Below are 22,473 nucleotides of genomic sequence, written 5' to 3' on the forward strand. Positions count from 1 at the left end.
AGCTGCCTAGTGATACATAGTTGCAACACATTCCTGCCTATCTCCTGCTCCTCCCCTTGTACATACCCTTCCTTACCCCCAAGGGATACTGGGTACCTGAAGGGCTCCGCCAGGGGTTGCTGATCTTGTGCACCTTCAGTGGAGCACCAGTAAATCTGGCATAGGTCTGCAGGGAAGGAAGCAGAAGTCAGAGAGGCAAGGCCATGTCCCCCACAGTGGTATCAAGAAGAGAAATAACATTTATTGAATACCTTATGTGCCATTCCCTATACTTAGTATCTTAGTCTCAAAAAAAAAAGGGGGAGTCACTACCATTTCTATTTTACAAATGGACAACACAGGGCTGAGAGAGATTCCAGACATGTCCGTGATTACAGGACAGCCAGGAAAATCCGTTCCTCTGTCTCCTCTCTTGCCATCTACCTGGTGAACATCTATCCTCAGAAGCTTTTCCTAACCAGTATCCCTCTTCTTGGAACCACTGACAATGCCCTTCTCTTTGGCAGTATCTGTGGTCTGTTCCTACTTTAACTTATACGTGAATATTTTATTATATTTATTTGCTTACCTATATGCCTTTCTGTAAACTCGAAGGGAGGAACCAAATTTTATTCATCTTTGAATGGCAATATTTAATATTTGGAAGAAATCTAATAGATGCTCTTTAAAGCAAGGAGTCAATGAACAAATGAAGCAAAGGAAGTCTGTTTGATTGCTAAGCTCTTTATACAAAGCCTGGCTGTGAGTCGTTTGGTCTAACAAACAATAGGCTCAGTAGATGCTGTTAAGTGAGGAGGAAGAGGAGAAGGGGGCTGAGGAGAAGGCAGGAATTCCAAGCTAGAGTAGGTCCCTGAGACAGTCCAGCCTAGTAAACCTCCGAACGGAGAAAAAATGCCCAAAGAGAAAGGATCTCCGCAAGGTCACACAGCCAGTGAATGGATGAGCAAGTACTAGAACCCATCACCTGAACTCCCAACCAGGCTTCTTTTCATGGCTGCATTAAGCCTAGAAAACTACAGCATAGGGCACTAAGCCCATATCGGCCACGTACGCTCTTTGACTGCCTCAGTTTCCCCCACTGCGCCCGTGCTGAGTAGCCCTGGCAAAGTTTGGATGCTCGGCTAGTTTGGCCCCCTCCCCAGTCATCAGGGCACAGCAGAGGGCGCCGGCGCCACCCCTCACCAGCACAGCCAGGCTGTCCAGGTCCACTGACGGCAGCCCCCAACCCCCTGACCAGCAGAACAGCTCCATGGGCGCCGCCATCTTGCCCGCCCTCTGTCCCGGAAACACTTCCTTGTGTGCTTCTGCCCTCCCCTGCATGGGCCCGCCCCCCGCCACCGCCCCTCCGGTCGTTGCGGTCAGGGGGGCCTAGGGAGGTCCCCGGGGAGGCGAGGCTTCTTCTGGCCCGACTGGCAGCTGAACTGCGGGGGCTGGGCCGCGGGCCTCGGGGGAGGGCGGCCGCCGGCCCATCCAGAGATGGCCCACGTAGCGGGACAGCACTGTCGGCCCGGCGCGTCTCGGAGAGTCACGGCGCCTTGGCCAAGTGGAGCCCCGAACCCCTGAAGGCGCGGCAGGCTCAGGAGAGCGGGGTCTTGTGCGCCTGGGCCAGGTCTGGGGGCTCTTGCCGAACTGCACGTGGCGTGTACTGCTCCGGGGCCCCTTGGGGCTCGTCCCCGAGCGGGGACTGCGGGGGGGGTCCCCCGAGCAGCATGTTTTCCACAGCGCGTTATGTTTGGAGCAGGCCCTGCGCCGCCTGTCGCCATGGAAACAAAACAGGGGCGGTGGCGGCGGCCGGAGCGGAGGCCAGGCTGGGGCTTGGGTGGGGGAGGGGAAGGGAGGCTCGCAGGCTGTCGCATAGGTGACCGGAACTCAGGCGCCCCTCTGCTTCATCCGGGTCACGGCCCGTCCGCTAGTACCCACAGTGTTCCACAGTCTGGTCCTTGGCTCCTGGCCTGTACCCCTGGTCTTCTGCGCCTGTCCCTGGTGTCCCTTTCCTCTTTCTTGGTTTCTTCACTCACTGACCACTGCTTTAGATTCTCCCTTCAGTTCCTGTCAGACGCTTCCAGACTCCCAAGCTTTCCTAGGAATGAGGGAAAATGGAGAAACAGGCACTTGTCAGGGGACCCCCACCCTAATAAAGAGCACTTGCTCCGCCGGAAGAGCAAACTTCATGTCATGTGGGCATCCCTGGGCACTATAGCAAGCTAGTTGCGGCCACTCCCTTGGCATCCTTTCCTGCCAGCTGTGGAATAATGCCCACTGTCTAGCACTGCCCTTGCCAGGGGTTCTTGCCTTCCACAATCGTGGCTTCCAGAAAACAGTAGCATTCGGTAGTGCTGTGTGCCGAGACCCCCAACGATGACTGCGGAGAGGGAGGCACCTGGGGAAGGATCATTAGGGAGAGGTAGAAAGCAGGGAGGCCTCCGGGATTCTTTCCCAGTGCCCCTGGTTCCCAGAGCTGATGATGCCTCCAGGGTGATTGGCAGCTCTTTGTTTCAGCCCCCCCTCACTCGCCTGCTGGTCCCCCCTCCAACTCTGTCCCTCCGCCCCCCGGCTCCTGCTCTCTCCGCCTAGCCTTTTCCCCTCCCAGCTGCCTGCCTGCCAGGGGTAGTGAGCCGGCTGAGAGGCATGGAGACGCAGGAACTTCGGGGGGCCCTGGCTCTTCTCCTCCTTTGCTCTTTCGCATCTGCCAGTCAGGATCTGCAGGGTAAGCCTGTCTCCATCCTCTTAGACCGCCCTCTGCCTCTTCCCCATTTGCCCTCAGCCGAAGTAGCAGAGAACATGTGGGCAAGGGGAGAGGGGAAGAGTCCAAAAATTGAGCCAGAGGAAAACGTTAGACTACCTAGAGTTGGTGAAATTATGGCCTGGTGGAGACGAGTGGGCACCGGAGAGTAGTTGGGGAGTTGGAATAGGCCAGGGTCAGGCATGAGGCCAGGGCAGAGGACTCAGGAACTGGATGCTCAGGCTGCTTGGCTGGGGAGGTTCCTGAGCATCTGTAGGCACCCTAGGGTCTGGGAGAGCAGCCTGAAGATGGGCGTACTGTAGGTCCCTGGGCTTCGTCCACCTGGGCTCCTGGCTGCCCAAGGACAGGGCGGGGGTGGGGACCAAGAAGCCTGGGCTCTCCCGGAGGTCTGGTGGTGGGATGGGCCGGATGGGCCGATAGATGTGGGAGAGGTAGCTGGAGCAGATGATACAGGCATAGATTCTTTACTGGCTGGAGGGAAAACCACAGATTGGCCAGGACACAGGAGGCAGAGGAGCTGGGTCCTACATTCCCGTGGGAGATAGCCCAGATGGTGGGAGGGTCAGAGCCCTCAGTGGGCAGCTGTTCTTATCCAGAGCGAGTGTGCTGCGCCCCTAGGATGGGAGGAGGGGAACTAGGGTGTGAAATGAGCCAAATCCAGGAGTGGAAAGAGAAGCTGCCTCTCATTTCTACGTTGTGGACACCAGGTGCCACTCCTGTGGGGGATCAAGCACAGCATCTCCTTTGCGCCACCTGGTGGGGGCATCTCAAATTTGCGGGGTGCTGTTTCTGTGTTTCCAAGTGAGCCTCAAACCTGCAGGTTCCCGGAAGGTAGTAATAGGCAATAATGGGGAAAGGAAGGCACAGTGCCTCTGTCCTCTGAGAGCAACAAGGGTTGAAGTTTTTTTTTTGTTTTGTTTTGTTTTGAGATGGAGTTTCACTCTTGTTGCCCAGGCTGGAGTGCAATGGCGCGATCTCGGCTCACTGCAACCTCCACCTCCCAGGTTCAAGCGAGTCTCCTGCCTCAGCCTCCTGAGTAGCTGGGATTACAGGCGCCCGCCACCACACCCGGCTAGATGGGTTTTTTTTTTCTTTTGTTGTTGTTTTTGTATTTTTAGTAGAGGCGGGGTTTCACCGTGTTGGTCAGGCTGGTCTCGAACTCCTGACCTTAGGCGATCTACCCGCCTCAGCCTCCCAAAGTGTTAGGATTACAGGTGCGAGCCACCGTGCCCAGCCAAGGGTTGAATTTTGAGGTGACTAACGCTGCCTGGTGGTGGGGGTAGGGGATGATGTGGGCCCAGGGGAGGGCATACCTTAGCATTTGATCCCATTCTCTAACCTTGATAACCCCTGCCTGACCAGTAATTGACCTGCTGACTGTGGGCGAGTCTCGGCAGATGGTAGCTGTGGCAGAGAAGATCCGGACAGCCCTGCTCACTGCTGGGGACGTCTACCTCTTGTCCACCTTCCGCCTGCCCCCCAAGCAGGGTGGCGTCCTCTTTGGTCTCTATTCTCGCCAAGACAACACTCGATGGCTGGAGGCCTCTGTTGTAGGCAAGATCAACAAAGGTGACTGGTGGGCATCTCCTTTCTTGCAATGGTGACCTCCTTAAGCACTCTCCCTCATCCCTACTTCCCAAGTGCTTTCTCATTCTCCTTGGCCTCCACTGGGGACCAAGGTCCCATCAGGCTGTGCCCAGACATCAGGGGCACCTGGTATGGGGTGCTTACAAGGTGCTTTAAGAGCCCATGTACCAAACAATAGGGTGAGGCTTGAGTCCTGATATTTATAGGGATGGGAGGTTGTACTTGGGGATGCCTGGAGGGTGAGGCATGTCTCTGTGCCCCAGCGGTGATACAGAAAGGTCTTTCAGATCCCTGGAACAGGTCAGTGGCCACAAAACCAGCTGTCACCCTAGGAGAGGATAGAGTCATCTGATACCAATGAAGACTAAGAAAGTATTTGTCTCTAAACCAATTATTTTTTTAAATGGAGTCTCGCTTTGTCACCTAGGCTGGAGTGCAGCGGTACAATCTCAGCTCACTGCAACCTCTGCCTCCTGGGTTCAAGCGATTCTCCTATCTCAGCCTCCTGAGTAGCTGGGACTACAGGTGCCCACCACCACGCCTGGCTAATTTTTGTATTTTTAGTAGAAACAGCGTTTCGCCATGTTGACCAGGCTGTTCTCGAACTCCTGACCTCAAGTGATCTGCCCACCTTGGCCTCCTAAAGTGCTGGGATTACAGGTGTGAGCCACCGTGCCTGGCCTCTAAACCAATTTCAAAAACATTTATTGTGTACCTATTAAATACAAGGCGTTGAGAGCTACATAGTAGAATTAGGGATGGGGGCCCTAGAGATGTGGTATCCAGCAGAGTTGATCCAAGGCTCAGCTGGGAGGCAGGGGGTGGGGGATAGCGCCCATACTGATCTCCCCTCCTGGGCAGTACTGGTGCGATACCAGCGGGAGGATGGCAAAGTCCACGCCGTGAACCTACAGCAAGCAGGCCTGGCTGATGGGCGCACACACACAGTTCTCCTGCGACTTCGAGGTCCCTCCAGACCCAGCCCTGCCCTACATCTCTATGTGGACTGCAAACTGGGTGACCAACATGCAGGCCTTCCAGCACTGGCCCCCATTCCTCCAGCGGAGGTCGATGGGCTGGAGATTAGGACTGGACAGAAGGCATATTTGAGGATGCAGGTGAGCCGGGAGGAGCCTCTGAGTTCTGGAAATAGAGTTTGCACCGGCTGGGGAAGGGGTTGGTAGACCTTCCCACCTTACTCTGCTGCTATCCCCCCAGGGCTTTGTGGAATCTATGAAAATTATTCTGGGTGGGTCCATGGCCCGGGTAGGAGCCCTGAGTGAGTGTCCATTCCAAGGGGACGAGTCCATCCACAGTGCAGGTAACACACAGACTTGTTTGCTGACATTGGACCATGGGTCCTGTGACCTTTGGTGACTCCTGTCTTCTTGACCTCCCTCTCCCTTAAAACCCATTCCTTTGGCTCACCTGTTCCTAGGGTTTCTAACCCTGTTATTCCAAATCTTTCACCTGACTCTACAATCTCCAATACAGCCATCCCAGAAAAAAAGCGATCCAAGAGAGGAATTAGTTAATTGCTTGGCCTTGGCTGACCAAGAGATACTGGCCTCAAGTATTTTTTTTTTGGAGATGGAGTCTTGTTCTGTTGCCCAGGCTGGAGTGCAGTGGTGCAATCTGGGTCACTGCAATCTCCACCTCCTGGGTTCAAGTGATTCTCCTGCCTCAGCCTCCCAAGTAGCTGGGATTACAGGCGCCCTCCACCATGCCTGGCTAATTTTTTTTTTTTTTTTTTTTTTTTTGAGACAGAGTCTGGCTCTGTCGCCCAGGCTGCAGTGCAGTGGCACAATCTCGGCTCACTGCAAGCTCCGCCTCCCGGGTTCACGCCATTCTCCTACCTCAGCCTCTCCGAGTAGCTGGGACTACAGGCGCCTGCCACCACGCCCGGCTAATTTTTTTTTTTTTTTTTGTATTTTTAGTAGAGACGGGGTTTCACCGTGGTCTCAATCTCCTGACCTCGTGATCCGCCCGCCTCGGCCTCCCAAAGTGCTGGGATTACAAGCGTGAGCCACCGCGCCCGGCCTAATTTTTGCATTTTTAGTAGAAATGGGGTTTCACCACGTTGGCCAGGCTGGTCTCGAACACCTAATCTCAAGTGATCCACTCACCTCGGCCTCTCAAAGTGCTGGGATTACAGGCGTGAGCCACCGCGCCCGGCCTGGTCTCGAGTCTTTTATAGTTCTCACTGGCAGCTGTCACCAGCAATTTCTCTGAGTGTTGCCCATCTGCCTTGTCTCTCTGACAGGGATGTTCAGAAGCTCTCATCTAAATAAAAGACCCACCTTTCCCAGATATTTGAGGGAGAGCTCTTGAAGAAGGGAATGGGATGGCTGGGTGTGGTGGCTCACACCTGTAATCCTAGCACTTTGGGAGGCCGAGGTGGGCTGATCACTGGAGGTCAGGAGTTCAAGACCAGCCTGGCCAACACTGTGAAACCTCCTGCTAAAAAATACAAAAAATTAGCTGAGCATGGTGGTGGGCACCTGTAGTCCCAGCTACTTGGGAGGCAGAGGCAGGAGTCACTTGAACCCGGGAGGTGGAGGTTGTGGTGAGCAGAGATCACACCACTGCATTCTAGCCTGGGCAACAGAGCAAGACTCTGTCTCAAAAAAAAAAAAAAAAAAAAAAAAAAGAAGGGAATGGGATGTACTGGGGCCCTGGCCCTGCTTTGGGTCCATCCCTTCTGCCACTACCATGCTTAGGAACCGGGAGGATTTGGGTTTTGACTTCCTGTGAAGCAACTCCCTTAGAGGGCGTTTTGCCCCATGGAGGGAGCTGGCACTGCTTGTCTGCCAACTCTGCCCTCCCAGCATCCAGCACCCCATCTTTATTCTGGGGCTCCAGCGCTGTCCCTGTCCTCACCTTCCTTCCTCCTTCTCACCAGCCAGGCCTCTCTTCACTTCATCTCACCCCTCTGACTATGTTTTCTTCTCCTCTCCAGTGACCAATGCACTGCACTCCATTCTGGGTGAGTAGGCCACACTGAAGCGGAAGCGGGGAGCGGGGAGGAGGCCCCAGGCTCTGGTTGCTGCCTGAAACTAAGTCCTCTTCAGTCAGGAATGTAGTAGGTTTAAAGGCAGGGGTGGGCAGCCGTGATAGCTACTGGCTTATTGCCCATGGAGGGCTCAGTACTGGTGCTCCAGTACTGAGCCCCTCACACCCTGGGTCCCGACAGGGGAGCAGACCAAGGCGCTGGTCACCCAACTCACCCTCTTCAACCAGATCCTGGTGGAGCTGCGGGATGATATACGAGACCAGGTTTGGGTGGGCCGGCAAAGGGTGGCACTGATTCTGCGGTGGGGTGGCAGATGTCAAGTGCTGACTCCTCCCCATCCTTCTCCAGGTGAAGGAAATGTCCCTGATCCGAAACACCATTATGGAGTGTCAGGTGTGCGGTGAGTGGGAGAGCAGGGGAGGCTCCAGATGACCGTGCCACGTTCCCCACCCGATGGCTTTGGCTTTCCCTTCTGGTGGCTTAAATAGTGACCACCGGGTAGCTCTGACTGTGTCTACTCCTCAGGCTTCCATGAGCAGCGTTCCCACTGCAGCCCCAATCCCTGCTTCCGAGGCGTGGACTGCATGGAAGTGTATGAGTACCCAGGCTACCGCTGTGGGCCCTGCCCCCCCGGCCTGCAGGGCAACGGCACCCACTGCAGTGACATCAATGAGGTGGGGGAGGGCAGAGCCCAGAAGGGTACAGAAAACTGGGGTGAGGATGTCAGGAGGCGCCCAAGAGGGTGGGATAAATGCTGGTCCGGAGGAGAGGAATCTGGAGTTTAGGAGAGGTCAGAGGCAAGAGAAATGCAGGATGGGAGAGACAGAAGACCTGGGCAAAGACTGAAGGCCATACAGGGAAGGAGCTGGGGAAACTGCAGGAGAGGCTTGAGATGGCGACCAGGGGCATGGGGAGGGAGAGAGGGAACCCCGAGGGAAGCGGGGTGGGGACCAGGAGCACAAGGCAGTTGTATGGGGAGAGCTGCACAAAGGGGAGACCTGGAGCAATGGTTCCTGGATCACAGGCAGGGACCTGAGTTTCCCAGAGGGCGGCCTGACCTCTGCCTTCTCATCTGGTCCCCAGTGTGCTCACGCTGACCCCTGTTTCCCGGGCTCCAGCTGCATCAACACCATGCCCGGCTTCCACTGTGAGGCCTGTCCTCGAGGGTACAAGGGCACACAGGTGTCTGGTGTGGGCATTGACTATGCCCGGGCCAGCAAACAGGTCAGACTGGGTAGTGTGTGTGGACAAGGGATCTTGGCCTTGTAGAGGCCAGGGGCTTCTGGGTTGGACTTGGGAACCTTATGATGAATGGGACATGGATGGCTTTGCATTGGCTTTGGGTCTGGGCTTAATGTTGATGTTCACAGATAAGGCCATACCAGTGTCCTCTGCTGTATCTGAGGAGACCCACCATAGGTCTGGTTCCACCCAAAGTCTGCCCCTTCAGGTCTGCAATGACATCGATGAATGCAACGATGGCAACAATGGTGGCTGTGACCCAAACTCCATCTGCACCAACACTGTGGTGAGCTGAATACCCTGAGTGTATTCTGGGATGGTGGGAATGGTAAAACCCCAACCCCCACCCCTTCTTACCTTCAAATTTCCCGCTGCCTTTCCTCCTCCCCAGGGCACTACACCGAGTAGGTGTTCACATGGACTTGGTTTGGAATACTGGTTTGCCTCTTGCTAGCTCTTTGGCAGGTTATTTAACTTTTCTGAGCCTCAGCTTCCTCATCTGAAAACTGAGGCTGTTATCCACCCTGAAAGGTTGTCATGAGAACCTAAAGGAGATACTGATATGCCTGGCATAATTGAGTGCCCAGCCCACACCCTGCAGGTGGGGCAGTGCTGGTCCTGGGTGCCTGGTGGGCTCACCCTCCTTCCTAAGATGCTGCCTCTCCACTCTTAGGGCTCTTTCAAGTGTGGTCCCTGCCGCCTGGGTTTCCTGGGCAACCAGAGCCAGGGCTGCCTCCCAGCCCGGACCTGCCACAGCCCAGCCCACAGCCCCTGCCACATCCATGCTCACTGTCTCTTTGAACGCAATGGTGCAGTGTCCTGCCAGGTGAGCTAGGCTTCAGGCGTGGAAGGAAAAGGGAGAGTCTGGGGAAAGGAGTAGGGCTATGTTTAGGGCCTGGGTTGGGGGCCTTCATAGGAGAGAGGTGGGCCTGGGCCCAGGAACTGGTTGGTGGGGAGAATAGAACCTGAAGCAGGGAAAATAGAGGGAGGAGGGGAGCCAGACCAAACTGCTAGCTCCTACCCTTTGTGTTGCCCTAGTGTAACGTGGGCTGGGCTGGGAATGGGAACGTATGTGGGACTGACACAGACATCGATGGCTACCCAGACCAAGCACTGCCCTGCATGGACAACAACAAACACTGCAAACAGGTGCAGGGAGCAGGCGGGCGAGGGGGTGTAGTGGGGAGCCCAGGCTGGGTCAGGCCAGAACTCATCCATCCTTTTCCCCTTTAGGACAACTGCCTTTTGACACCCAACTCTGGGCAGGAAGATGCTGATAATGATGGTGTGGGGGACCAGTGTGATGACGATGCTGATGGGGATGGGATCAAGAATGTTGAGGTGACTCCCCGACTGTCCTGCCCCTTGAAGCTCCTCTCCTCTCCTCCTGTCCTCTCAGTGCCTCACTTACCTCATCTGGCAGCTCTCTAGGAAGGGCCCAATACTCCAAATCAGGGAGGCAAAAACCTCGTGCCCAGGACAAGGAGGCTGGGTGGGTGGGACTGTGCTGAGCAGTTTGTCCATCACAAGGGTGTGATCTTAGAAAAGGATACAGAGACAAGGTAGGTGCAAGATGACAAGTGATTTAGGGGAGACCTGACCTTCCCCTCCCACCCCTCTGCCCAGGACAACTGCCGGCTGTTCCCCAACAAAGACCAGCAGAACTCAGATACAGATTCATTTGGTGATGCCTGTGACAATTGCCCCAACGTTCCCAACAATGACCAGAAGGACACAGATGGCAATGGGGAAGGAGATGCCTGTGACAACGACGTGGATGGGGATGGTGCAGGCCTGGGGCTGAAGGGGTGGCTGGGGGACCTGTAAGAATTTGGATCAGGTGGGGATGAAGCAAGGAAGCTAGGAAGTCTCTGTGAACTAGGGAGGCAGGCTTGTGGACATTGGCCTGGGTGAGGAGAGATTACCTGCAGCAGATGTCAATAGGAATGTGAGGTAGGGCGCAGCGTTAGGCAGAGTGTGGATTAGAGGGTGAGACAAGAAACAGGCAGATTTCCTGACCAGTTGTCCTCTGGGTGGGGAGACAAAGTTCGGGACTTTCACCAACCTAGAAGAGAGTATGGCATGTTCTAGTAACAACCTTGTGCTACCCATGTCTTCTAGGCATCCCCAATGGATTGGACAATTGCCCTAAAGTCCCCAACCCACTACAGACAGACAGAGATGAGGACGGGGTGGGAGATGCTTGCGACAGCTGCCCTGAAATGAGCAATCCTACCCAGGTACAGGGGGATGGTAAGGACAGGGGAGGGATGAGGGTACTGATGGACGAAGCCCCAGCCCTTTTGATGAGAAGTGGTCAGATCACCCTCTTCAGAGTTATCAAGAGGAGATGGTGAGAACAGGTCCCTCTCTCTCAGACAGATGCAGACAGCGACCTGGTGGGGGATGTCTGTGATACCAATGAAGACAGGTAAGGTTTTGGTCAAGGGATGCAAGGTCTTTTTTTTTTTTTTTTTGAGACGGAGTCTCGCTGTCACCCAGGCTGGGTGCAGTGGCGCGATTTCGGCTCACTGCAGGCTCCGTCCCCCGGGGTTCATGCCATTCTCCTGCCTCAGCCTCCCGAGTAGCTGGGACTACAGATGCCCGCCACCTCGCCCGGCTAATTTTTTGTATTTTTTTAGTAGAGACAGGGTTTCACTGTGTTAGCCAGGATGGTCTCGATCTCCTGACCTCGTGATCCGCCTGCCTCGGCCTCCGAAAGTGCTGGGATTACAGGCGTGAGCCACCGCGCCCGGCCTAGGTCTTTCTTTTTTTTGTTTTTTTGAGACAGAGTCTTGCTTTGTCACCCAGGCTGGAGTACAGTGGCACGATCTTGGCTCACTGCAACCTCCGTCTCCCAGGGTCAAGTGATTCTCATGCCTCAACCTCCCCGAGTGGCTAGGATTACAGGCGTATGCTACCAAGCCCAGCTAATTCTTGTATTTTTAGTAGAGACGGGGTTTCACCATGTTGGCCAGGCTGGTCTCGAACTCCTGACCTCAGGTGATCTGCCAGCCTCTGCCTCCCAAAGTGCTGTGATTACAGGTGTGAGCCACTGTGCCTGGCGAAATGCAAGGTCTTATAGGGGATATTTTACTTTCCTCTAGTATATCCTTTTTTTTTTGAGACGGAGTCTTGCTCTGTTGCCCAGGCTGGAGTACAGTGGCGTGATCTCGGCTCACTGCAAGCTCTGCCTCCCGAGTTCACGCCATTCTCCTGCCTCAGCCTCCCAAGTAGCTGGGACTACAGGCACCCACCACCACGCCCGGCTAATTTTTTTTGTTTTTAGTAGAGACGGGATTTCACCGTGTTAACCAGGATGGTCTCGATCTCCTGACCTTGTGATTTGCCTGCCTCGGCCTCCCAAAGTACTGGGATTACAGGTGTGAGCCACTGCGCCCAGCCTCCTTTTTTTTTGAGATGGAGGTCTTGCTCTGTCACCCAAGCTGGAGTGCAGTGGTATCGGCTCACTGCAACCTCCATCTCCAGGGTTCAAGCGATTTTCCTGCTTCAACCTCCTGAGTAGCTGGGATTACAGGCGCGTGCTACCAAGCTCAGCTAATTTTTGTATTTTTAGTAGAGACAGGGTTTCATCATATTGGCCAGGCTGGTCTCGAACTCCTGACCTCAGGTGATCTGCCCGCCTTGGCCTCCCAAAGTGCTGGGAATACAGGCGTGAGCCACTGTGCCCAGGCCATAGTATATTCTAAATTCCTTCTATGATTTAGCCTTAATTTTCTATTGCTATTGAGCAGGAAGTCATTCTTATAATCATCCCTCCATTCCTACTGCCAGACCTTCACCTCACCTGGCTGACTGCCAGGGGTCTGATTGTATGGAGAGTAGGCTCCAGAGGCTCCCAGGCAGAAGTGAGGGGAAGGACAAGGAGTACCTTTAAATCCTTTATTTGGCACCTGTTCTTCTGATTAGCGATGGGGATGGGCATCAGGACACCAAGGACAACTGCCCGCAGCTGCCAAATAGCTCCCAGCTGGACTCTGATAATGATGGACTTGGAGATGAGTGTGATGGGGATGATGACAATGATGGCATCCCAGATTATGTGCCTCCTGGTCCTGATAACTGCCGCCTGGTACCCAATCCCAATCAGAAGGACTCAGATGGTAAGCCTGGGGACCCAGAGCGCGTTAGACTGGTGTTACCTTTGCCCAGGTGGAGGCAGCAGGCCCTGTTGGGAAGTGAGGAAGGGCAAGGTGGGGAAAGACGTCAGGAATGCAGGCCCAACAGGTGGTATTGTTGCCTAATGGCAGTGGCCAGGGCCTTCCTGAGCACCCAGCCTCACTCTGCCCAGGCAATGGCGTTGGTGATGTGTGTGAGGATGACTTTGACAATGATGCTGTGGTCGACCCCCTGGATGTGTGTCCCGAAAGTGCAGAGGTAACGCTTACGGATTTTCGGGCCTATCAGACCGTCGTCCTGGATCCTGAGGGTGATGCTCAGATTGACCCAAACTGGGTTGTGCTCAACCAGGTACTCGGGGCAGTGGGCTGGGCAGGTGCTATCAGACAGGGCTACTGGGGCAGGGGGCCTGGGTGGTATAGCACACCTGCATCACAGCTTTTTCTTTACTATACAACCCCAGGGCATGGAAATCGTTCAGACCATGAACAGTGACCCTGGCTTGGCAGTTGGTATGTAAGGGATATGCAGTTCTATCACTTCCAAATGGAGGAATCCTATAGGGGCAGAGAGTAGGGGAGGAAACAGACAGGGAGAACGGGCAAAGCGGCGAGAGAGAAGGCAGTGGCACAAGCTGGCCACATACATAGCAGGCATCCCTTCCCAACTTCACCCCATGATGGGCCGCCAGTAGCTTTGCTGCCCCTGACCATTATCCCACCCCCACCCCAGGATACACGGCCTTCAATGGTGTGGACTTTGAAGGCACCTTCCATGTGAACACAGTGACTGACGATGACTACGCAGGCTTTCTCTTCAGTTATCAAGACAGTGGCCGCTTCTACGTAGTCATGTGGAAGCAGACCGAGCAGACCTACTGGCAGGCTACACCCTTCCGGGCGGTTGCCCAGCCCGGGCTGCAGCTCAAGGTCCCCAGCTGCTCAGATTCCCCAACCCAGGGCCCTTTCCCAAAGCTCTCCTCTGCAGCCCCAGGGCCTCCCCCACTGCTTGACTGGGAACCCTCTTACCCAGACATCTGGCTTGGAGGCCGGCTCTCTGGGGCCCCAGGGCATTTTCATGACCGCCTTGACTCCCTTTCCCACCTGCACTTACCGACCTGTTGTCTCCCCTCACTCCAGTTCTACAGTTGACCCACTGTCTTTGCCAATGTCTCCTAGGCAGTGACATCAGTGTCTGGCCCAGGTGAGCACCTCCGAAATGCTCTGTGGCATACTGGCCACACCCCCGATCAGGTACGACTGCTGTGGACAGACCCACGAAATGTGGGCTGGCGGGACAAGACCTCCTATCGCTGGCAGCTTCTGCACCGGCCTCAAGTTGGCTACATTCGGTAAGGAGAGGGGCTGAGCCCACCTGTGGGACTCAGGCCGGGCCTGTCCTTCTTTAGCTGGGACTCACCAGTGACCTCTCCATGGGTGGGGACTGCAGCCACTTCTCTCCATCTCCCTTCTCACCACGGACACAAGCACCTATGAGTGACGCTGGTGAAGTCACTCCTCCTCCATGACCCATTTTCCCCTCTGTAAAATGAGGGCATTGGGTTAGATGCCCTTTACAGTTCTCCAGAAGCCTCCAAACCCAGGCCAATTTGTGGAGGGGCACATCACATCTGGTCCCTTAGTTGGTATGGCCTGGAACCTGTCTTATCAACCCGGATAGGGATCATCTGACCTGGAAGGGATCATCATTTACAGAAGAGAAAACCAAGGCCCTGACTTCACAGGCCTCAGTTCAGCGCTTTGTCCACAACTTTGCATTTCTCTCCAACAAGTAGCCCTAGTTGGTGGAGATGAACAGGAAGGGAGGGGAAATGGGTCTGCTTAGAGGCTGGACTTTCCATGGCCAAGAGCCCAGAGTCCAGGAACCTGGGTTGGTTCCCCTTTAAGGTGCCTGGGGCTGTGGGGTGCCAGGACAGGGGATAAAAGGGGGTGGACTAGAGCCTGGGAAGAGGGTGACTTCACCCCCCAGCCCATTGTGCTTATCGTCATGGCAACCCAATCCTCGCTTGGAATGCGGCTGGTGCTTTGAGATGCAAAAGGAGCCGGACAAAGAGCTAGGGGCCCCAGGCCTGAGAAAAGCACCCCCCTTCCCTCTCCTTCCTGCCTCCCTTTTCCTCCCTCCCTCCTCTCTCAGGCCTGGTGAGCTCAAGGGGGGCTGGGGAAAAGCAAGGCCCCAGGCACGGTGGCACAGTGCCCACTGGCACCCTAGCACCAATGGACACTCCTATCCTGGAATCCTGGACAGGGTGAAGCTCTATGAGGGACCCCAGCTTGTGGCGGATTCTGGGGTGATCATTGACACATCCATGCGAGGGGGGCGTCTTGGTGTATTCTGCTTCTCCCAAGAAAACATAATTTGGTCCAATCTCCAGTATCGATGCAATGGTGAGGTGGCTGATTGAGATCAACCTAATCCTTCATGCCTCGTGGGAAAGCCACATCCTCTGACCTTACTTATTTCCCCTTCTTCAGACACCGTGCCTGAGGACTTTGAGCCATTCCGGAGGCAGCTGCTCCAGGGAAGGGTGTGAGGAGGAGGCCACCGGATTCAGAATTCAGAATTTTAGACCCTTTGGCCTTGGGGTCCATCCTGGAGACCCTGAGGTCTAAGCTACAGCCCCTCAGCCAACCACAGACCCTTCTCTGGCACTCAAAAGGAGTTCAGTCCCAGAGGGGTGGTCACCCCACCGTTCAGGGGATGAGAAGTTTTCAAGGGTATTACTCAGGCACTAACCCCAGGAAAGATGACAGCACATTGCCATAAAGTTTTGGTTGTTTTCTAAGCCAGTGCAACTGCTTATTTTAGGGATTTTCCGGGATAGGGTGGGGAAGTGGAAGGAATCGGCGAGTAGAAGAGAAAGCCTGGGAGGGTGGAAGTTAGGGATCTAGGGGAAGTTTGGCTGATTTGGGGATGCGGGTGGGGGAGGTGCTGGATGGAGTTAAGTGAAGGATAGGGTGCCTGTGGGAGGATGCCCGAAGTCCTCCCAGACCCACTTACTCACGGTGGCAGCGGCGACACTCCAGTCTATCAAAGATCCGCCGGGATGAAGAGCCAGGAGGGCGAGGGCTGCCCCGCTAGGGGTAGGGGGTAGGCCGGGGGGCCGGGGGGGCCGGAGGCCGGGACGAGTGCAATATTGGCGGGGGAAAGAACAACACTGCACCGCGTCCCGTCCCTCCCGCCCGCCCGGGGCCCGGGACCCCGCTCCCCACCTCCTGAAGCCGGCCCGACCCGGGAACCCGGGGCGCGCTGGGGAGTTGGGTTCACCTTGGAGGCCAGAGAGACTTGGCGCCCGGAAGGCAAAGGGAATGGTAAGGGGGAGGGGTGAGGGAGAACGGGAGTTTGCTGAGTCCCGGAAGGCCGCTTTCCGACGCCCGGGCGTTGCGCGCGCTTGCTCTTTAAGTACTCAGACGGCGCGGCGCGGAGCCGTCGCCATGGTGACGCGTGTCCCAGCAACCGAACTGAATGGCTGTTGCTTGGTAATGCCGGGAGTTGAGGTTTGGGGCCGCCCACCTAGCTACTCGTGTTTTCTCCGGCCTGCGAGTTGGGGGGGGGGCGCTCCCCGCCTCCCCGGCCCGCGCTCCCGGGCGCGCTGACGTCAGATGCCCCCACCCCGCCCAGCGCCTGCCCCAGGGTCTGGCCGCGCACAAAGCTGCGCTTCGGCGGCCGCGCGGAGCGCGGGCGGGAGCGGTGGTCTCTCGCCTGCTGATCTGATGCTCTCCAATCCCGTGCCTCGCCGGAGTGTTTTTAAAGTGTTCTTTCCAACCTGTATCTTTGGAGCTGAGAACTGTTTTCTGAATACAGGCGGAACTGCTTCCGTCGGCCTAGAGCGCAGCCTGCGACTGCGGGACCCAAGTTCCACGTGCTGCCGCGGCCTGGGATAGCTTCCTCCCCTCGTGCACTGCTGCCTTACACACCTCTTGGGTCTCGCGCATTACGCACCTCACGTGTGCTTTTGCCCCCCATTACGTGCCTACCTGTCCCCAATACCACTCTGCTCCCCAAAGGATAGTTCTGTGTCCCTAAATCCCATTCTGTCACCCCACCTACTCTCTGCCCTCCCCCCTTTTTTTTTGAGACGGAGTCTTGCCCTGTCGCCCAGGCTGGAGTGCAGTGGCGCGATCTCGGCTCACTGCAACCTCCGCCCCCCGGGTTCAAGCGATTCTCCTGCCTCAGCCTCCTGAGTAGCTGGGGTTACAGCGCCCGCCACCACGCTCGGCTAATTTTTGTAGTTTTTAGTAGAGACGAGGTTTCACCATCTTGGCCAGGCTGGTCTTGAACTCCTGACCTTGTGATCCACCCGCCTCGGCCTTCCAAAGTGCTGGGATTACGGGCGTGAGCCACCGCGCCAGGCCCGATCTGCCCTTAAGTACATAACGGCCCACACAGAACGTGTCCAACTCCCCCGCCCACGTTCCAATGTCCTCTCCCACATACCTCGGTGCCCCTTCCACATACCTCAGGACCCCACCCGCTTAGCTCCATTTCCTCCAGACACCACCACCACACGTCCCGGAGTGCCCCCTCCTAATGCTCCCAGCTGTCCACCATGCTGTGCGTTCCTCCCTCCCTGGCCACGGCAGTGACCCTTCTCTCCCGGGCCCTGCCTCCCTCTCGCGGGCTCTCGCTGCCCCACTTAGGCAGCGCTGCCCTTACTCCTCTCCGCCGGGTCCGAGCGGCCCCCCAGCCGGCGCGGTCCAGCCCCGCAAGGCTCCCGGTGACCACTAGAGGGCGGGAGGAGCTCCTGGCCAGTGGTGGAGAGTGGCAAGGAAGGACCCTAGAGTTCATCGGAGCCCAGGTTTCCTCCCTTAAGTGGAAATTTCTTCCCCCACTCCCTCCTTGGAGAAAGCCAAGGAGGGAACCCAGGCTGCTGGAAAGTCCGGCTGGGGCGGGGACTGTGGGTTTCAGGGTAGAACTGCGTGTGGAACGGGACAGGGAGCGGTTAGAAGGGTGGGGCTATTCCGGGAAGTAGTGGGGGGAGGGAGCCCAAAACTAGCACCTAGTCCACTCACTATCCAACTCTCTTATTTCTCGGCCCCGCTCTGCTTCAATGGACCCAAGGAGGGCGGGGAAGTGGAGTGCGAGACCTAGGGGTGGGCTTCCTGGCCTTGCTGTACAGGACCTCGACTTAGCTGGCTTTGTTCCCCATCGCCACATTAGTTGTTGCCCTGAGGCTAAAACTAGAGCCCAGGGGTCCCAGGTTCCAGACTGCCCCTCCCTCCTCCCCCCTGGAGCCAGGGAGTGGTTGGTGAAAGGGGGAGGCCAGCTGGAGAACAAATGGGTAGTCGGGGTTAAGCGATTAGAGCCCTTGTACCCTACCCAGGAATGGTTGGGGAGGAGGAGGAAGAGGTAGGAGGTAGGGGAGGGGGCGGGGTTTTGTCACCTGTCACCTGCTCGGGCTGTGCCCAGGGCGGGCGGGCGGGGAGTGGGGGGACCGGTATAAAGCAGTAGGCGCCTGTGCCCGCTCCACCACTCAAACAGTGCCTGCCTGAGTCTGTTCTGCCCCCTCCCCACCCATTTCACCACCACCATGACACCGGGCACCCAGTCTCTTTTCTTCCTGCTGCTGCTCCTCACAGTGCTTACAGGTGAGGGGCACAAGGTGGGGAATGGGCTGCCCTGCTTAGGTGGTCTTCGTGGTCTTTCTGTGGGTTTTGCTCCCTGGCAGACGGCACCATGAAAGGTAAGAATTGCAGACAGAGGCTGCCCTGTCTGTGCCAGAAGGAGGGAGAGGCTAAGGACAGGCTGAGAAGAGGTGCCCCCAACTCTGAGAGTGGGTACCAGGGGCAAGCAAATGTCCTGAAGAGAAGTCTAGGGGGAAGAGAGTAGGGAGAGGGAAGGCTTAAGAGGGGAGAAATGCAGGGGCCATGAGCCGAGGCCTATGGGCAGAGAGAAGGAGGCTGGGCAGGGAAGGAGGCGGCCAACCCAGGGGTTACTGAGGCTGCCCACTCCCCAGTCCTCCTGGTATTATTTCTCTGGTGGCCAGAGCTTATATTTTCTTCTTGCTCTTATTGTTCCTCCAACCCAACCCTATGACTTTAACTTCTTACAGCTACCACAGCCCCTAAACCCACAACAGTTGTTACAGGTTCTGGTCATGCAAGCTCTACCCCAGGTGGAGGAAAGGAGACTTCGGCTACCCAAAGAAGTTCAATGCCCAGCTCTACTGAGAAGAAGGTTGTGAGTATGACCAGCAGTGTACTCTCCAGCCACAGCCCCGGTTCGGGCTCCTCCACCACTCAGGGACAGGACGTCAGTCTGGCCCCAGCCACGGAACCAGCCTCAGGTTCAGCTGCCACCTGGGGACAGGATGTCACCTCGGTCCCAGTCACCAGGCCAGCCCCGGGCTCCACCACCTCACCAGCCCAAGATGTCACCTCAGCCCCGGACAGCAAGCCCGCCCCGGGCTCCACCGCCCCCCCAGCCCACGGCGTCACCTCGGCCCCGGACACCACGCCCGCCCTGGGCTCCACCGCCCCCCCAGTCCACGGTGTCACCTCGGCCCCGGACACCAGGCCCACCTTGGGCTCCACCGCCCCTCCAGTCCACAATGTCACCTCGGCCTCAGGCTCTGCATCAGGCTCAGCTTCCACTCTGGTGCACAACGGCACCTCTGCCAGGGCTACCACAACCCCAGCCAGCAAGAGCACTCCATTCTCAATTCCCAGCCACCACTCTGATACTCCTACCACCCTTACCAGCCATAGCACCAAGACTGATGCCAGTAGCACTCACCATAGCACGGTATCTCCTCTCACCTCCTCCAATCACAGCACTTCTCCCCAGTTGTCTATTGGGGTCTCTTTTTTTTTCCTGTCTTTTCACATTTCAAACCTCCAGTTTAATTCCTCTCTGGAAGATCCCAGCACCAACTACTACCAAGAGCTGCAGAGAGACATTTCTGAATTGGTGAGTATTGGCCTTTCCTTCCCCATGCTCCCCTGAAGCAGCCATCAGAACTGTCCACACATCAAACCTGAGTCCTTTCCCTCTCACCCCAGATTTTGCAGATTTATAAACAAGGGGATTTTCTGGGCGTCTCCAATATTAAGTTCAGGTACAGTTCTAGGTGTGGACTCAGTGTGGTGGTTGGAGGGTGGGTGGTGGTCATGACCGTAGGGAGGGACTGGTACACTCAAGGTTGGGGGTGAGTGCTGAGCCAGAGCTGGGACCCGTGGCTGAAGTGCCCATTTCCCTGTGACCAGGCCAGGATCTGTGGTGGTACAATCGACTCTGGCCTTCCGAGAAGGTACCACCAATGTCCACGACGTGGAGGCACAGTTCAATCAGCATAAAACGGAAGCAGCCTCTCGATATAACCTGACGATCTCAGACGTCAGCGGTGAGGCTACTTCGCTGGCTGCAGCCCAGCACCACGCCGGAGCCCTTCTTCCAGTGTCTGGGTCCCCACTCTTTCCTTAGTGCTGGCAGCGGGAGGGGCACCTCCTCTGGGAGACTGCCCTGACCACTGCTTTTCCTTTTAGTGAGTGATGTGCCATTTCCTTTCTCTGCCCAGTCTGGGGCTGGGGTGCCAGGTTGGGGCATTGCGCTGCTGGTGCTGGTCTGTGTTCTGGTTGCGCTGGCCATCGTCTATCTCATTGCCTTGGTGAGTGCAGTCCCTGGCCCTGATCAGAGCCCCCAGGTAGAAGGCACTCCATGGCCTGCCATAACCTCCTATCTCCCCAGGCTGTCTGTCAGTGCCGCCGAAAGAACTACGGGCAGCTGGACATCTTTCCAGCCCGGGATGCCTACCATCCTATGAGCGAGTACCCCACCTACCACACCCATGGGCGCTATGTGCCCCCTAGCAGTACCAATCGTAGCCCCTATGAGAAGGTGAGATTGGGCCCCACAGGCCGGGGGAGGCAGAGGCTTTGGCTGGGCAAGAGTTCTGAAGGGGGTACTTGGAAAACCCAGAGAGCTTGGAAGAGGTGAGAAGTGGTGTGAAGTGAGCAGGGGAGGGCCTGGCAAAGATGGGGGGCAGAGGTCAGAGGAGTTCTGGGGGACAGGCCTGGGAGGAGACTACGGAAGAAAGGGGCCCTCAAGAGGGAGTGGCCCCACTGCCAGAATTCCTAAAAGAGCATTGGCTGTCCACATTCATGCTGGCTGGCACTGGCTGAACTGGTGCCACCGTGGCAGTTTTGTTTTGTTTTGTTTTGTTGCACCCAGAGGCAAAATGGGTGGAGCACTATGCCCAGGGGAGCCCTTCCCGAGGAGTCAGGGGTGAGCCCCTGTGCCCCTAATCATCTCCTAGGAATGAAGGGTAGACCGAGAAAGGCTGGCGTAGGGGGAGGTTTCCCAGGTAGAGGAAGAAGTGTCAGCAGACCAGGTGAGCCTGGGTGCCTGTGTGGTTCTTGGGAGCTTCAAGGAAGCAAGGAACCCTCCCTCCTTCCTCTTCTGGTCTTTCTCTATGGGACCTAGTAAATAATTACTGCAGCCACCTGAGGCTGGAAAACCACTCCAGGTGAGGGAGGAGAGAGGAGTTTAGTTTTCTTGCTCCTATTTTCCTTCTCCTGGAGACCTTCCTCTTTCGGCTTTACAAAGACACAGATACACAGCCCCCGCCCCCCTGCCCCCCACACACACCTCCTTAGGCTGGAACAGCAGAGAGTGGAGGGACAAGGAGGCTGATTAGAGCCAAGGAAAGGGAGTGAAGGAGAGCAGAGGGAGGAGGGCAGCCCTGTTTACAGTCACCTGGCTGGTGGGGTGGCAGGTGCTCTCTCTGAATTAACCCTTTGAGAGCTGGCCAGGACTCTGGACTGATTACCTCGGCCTGGGGTTGCATCCAGGGGCTCTAGGAGGTACCTTCTGCTCCTCATCCTGGATCTCTTTTCCTTCCACCCAGGTTTCTGAAGGTAATGGTGGCAGCAGCCTCTCTTACACAAACCCAGCAGTGGCAGCCACCTCTGCCAACTTGTAGGGGCACGTTGCCCGCTGAGCTGAGTGGCCAGCCAGTGCCATTCTGCCCCACTCAGATTCTTCAGGGCCAGAGCCCCTGCACCTTGTTTGGGCTGGTGAGCTGGGAGTTCAGGTGGGCTGCTCACAGCCTCTCTCAGAGGCCCCACCAAGTTCTCGGACACTTCTCAGCCTGTGGAAGTTCATGCCTGAGGGCTCATGCCTGGGAAGTGTTGTGGTGGGGGCTCCCAGGAGGACTGGCCCAGAGAGCCCTGAGATAGCAGGGAACCTGAACTGGACTGAATAAAACGTGGCCTCCCGCTGCGCCAACTTCTGATCTTTCATCTGTGACCCGTGGGCAGCAGGGCAGTCAGAATGTGTGTGAGGGGGCTGGGGGAGGAGACAGGGAGGCCAGGAGGCAGTAAGGAGCGAGTTTGTTTGAGAAGCAGGAGACGTGAGGAGGAGGTGACGTTGGGGAGTAGGGGTGGCCTGAGGAGCCACCTCTGGCTAACGCTGGCAGCACAAGAGGAAGGAGGAAACGAAACCCAGGCGGGCTTTGGAGGGCTAGCGTGACTGGGCTCCGTGACTGAGCTCTGTGTGCCAGCGGCTCTCCCCTCTCCTTGCCTGGCCCACGCCCTCCTTGCCCCCTGGCATGGTGCCCCCAGGTGGCTCTATTCTTAGCTCTCCGGGTGTGAAGTAAATCCTTGGGCAGTGATAACAGCCCAGAGTCAACAGGGTTGAGATAAGCGGAGGCTGGGTCAGATCCGGGCGCTGACACCAGGCCCAGCCCCCTCCCTGACCCTGGCTGCCCCACCAGCCTGCTGCCCCTGGGGTG

At 56.6% G+C, this 22,473-nt stretch overlaps 2 protein-coding genes and 1 long non-coding RNA gene across 15 annotated transcripts in view; 2 read left to right on the plus strand and 1 right to left on the minus strand.

Moving 5' to 3' along the window:
• The window catches only part of THBS3 (thrombospondin 3), a 54,265-nt gene extending 38,737 nt beyond the window's left edge, over window positions 1–15,528 (plus strand). The window contains exons 1-23 of one of the 7 annotated variants that reach the window (XM_032154336.2): window positions 2,096–2,707; window positions 4,106–4,312; window positions 5,192–5,448; window positions 5,549–5,651; window positions 7,290–7,316; window positions 7,524–7,606; window positions 7,692–7,743; window positions 7,869–8,017; window positions 8,427–8,567; window positions 8,794–8,871; window positions 9,259–9,411; window positions 9,624–9,734; window positions 9,819–9,926; window positions 10,212–10,371; window positions 10,707–10,825; window positions 10,964–11,016; window positions 12,516–12,709; window positions 12,898–13,076; window positions 13,189–13,237; window positions 13,458–13,654; window positions 13,904–14,076; window positions 14,991–15,130; window positions 15,218–15,528. In XM_032154336.2, coding sequence (XP_032010227.1) covers window positions 2,629–2,707; window positions 4,106–4,312; window positions 5,192–5,448; window positions 5,549–5,651; window positions 7,290–7,316; window positions 7,524–7,606; window positions 7,692–7,743; window positions 7,869–8,017; window positions 8,427–8,567; window positions 8,794–8,871; window positions 9,259–9,411; window positions 9,624–9,734; window positions 9,819–9,926; window positions 10,212–10,371; window positions 10,707–10,825; window positions 10,964–11,016; window positions 12,516–12,709; window positions 12,898–13,076; window positions 13,189–13,237; window positions 13,458–13,654; window positions 13,904–14,076; window positions 14,991–15,130; window positions 15,218–15,276 — 2,871 coding nt within the window. In that variant the 5' untranslated portion in view covers window positions 2,096–2,628 and the 3' untranslated portion in view covers window positions 15,277–15,528. Of the gene's footprint in view, window positions 1–2,095; window positions 2,708–4,105; window positions 4,313–5,191; window positions 5,449–5,548; window positions 5,652–7,289; window positions 7,317–7,523; window positions 7,607–7,691; window positions 7,744–7,868; window positions 8,018–8,426; window positions 8,568–8,793; window positions 8,872–9,258; window positions 9,412–9,623; window positions 9,735–9,818; window positions 9,927–10,211; window positions 10,372–10,706; window positions 10,826–10,963; window positions 11,017–12,515; window positions 12,710–12,897; window positions 13,077–13,188; window positions 13,238–13,457; window positions 13,655–13,903; window positions 14,077–14,990; window positions 15,131–15,217 lie in introns of those variants that run through there. The other 6 variants (XM_058439205.1, XM_058439207.1, XM_058439208.1 and 3 more) reach the window with 6 other exon arrangements.
• Window positions 5,402–16,239, minus strand: LOC116469327 (uncharacterized). Of its 3 annotated transcripts, none has more exons than XR_009213613.1 (6): window positions 15,748–16,239; window positions 14,145–14,266; window positions 10,511–10,650; window positions 9,997–10,123; window positions 7,558–7,706; window positions 5,402–5,473 (listed from the first exon to the last, which is right to left on the minus strand). It is a non-coding gene; the product is annotated as an uncharacterized LOC116469327 (long non-coding RNA). The 3 variants fall into 3 exon arrangements; XR_009213611.1 differs by having other exon boundaries at window positions 15,744–16,239; XR_009213612.1 differs by lacking the exon at window positions 15,748–16,239 and adding an exon at window positions 14,418–14,806.
• MUC1 (mucin 1, cell surface associated) lies at window positions 16,206–21,968 on the plus strand. Of its 5 annotated transcripts, XM_032154341.2 has the most exons (8): window positions 18,197–18,331; window positions 18,796–18,923; window positions 19,584–19,652; window positions 19,745–19,800; window positions 19,949–20,085; window positions 20,228–20,349; window positions 20,430–20,579; window positions 21,589–21,968. In XM_032154341.2, exons 1-8 carry the CDS (start codon window positions 18,274–18,276, stop codon window positions 21,661–21,663), a joined length of 795 nt encoding a protein of 264 aa, XP_032010232.1. In that variant the 5' UTR covers window positions 18,197–18,273; the 3' UTR covers window positions 21,664–21,968. The 5 variants fall into 5 exon arrangements, with proteins under 5 accessions (XP_058295193.1, XP_032010232.1, XP_032010231.1 ...); XM_058439210.1 differs by lacking the exon at window positions 18,197–18,331 and adding an exon at window positions 16,206–16,222 and having other exon boundaries at window positions 18,823–19,652; XM_032154340.2 differs by having other exon boundaries at window positions 18,796–19,652.
• Window positions 21,969–22,473: the final 505 nt, after the last annotated feature.

Source organism: Hylobates moloch, unplaced genomic scaffold (assembly GCF_009828535.3).
Source record: "Hylobates moloch isolate HMO894 unplaced genomic scaffold, HMol_V3 SCAFFOLD_5, whole genome shotgun sequence".
Classification (NCBI taxonomy): Eukaryota; Metazoa; Chordata; class Mammalia; order Primates; family Hylobatidae; genus Hylobates; species Hylobates moloch.

Bases quoted from the DNA above. Each gene is read 5' to 3' on its own strand.
- MUC1 (XM_032154340.2), top strand. From the start codon at position 18,274: ATGACACCGGGCACCCAGTCTCTTTTCTTCCTGCTGCTGCTCCTCACA. The intron at 19,653-19,744 runs GTGAGTATTGGC...CTCTCACCCCAG, and splicing joins AGAGAGACATTTCTGAATTG to ATTTTGCAGATTTATAAACA. The intron at 20,350-20,429 runs GTGAGTGCAGTC...CTATCTCCCCAG, and splicing joins TCGTCTATCTCATTGCCTTG to GCTGTCTGTCAGTGCCGCCG.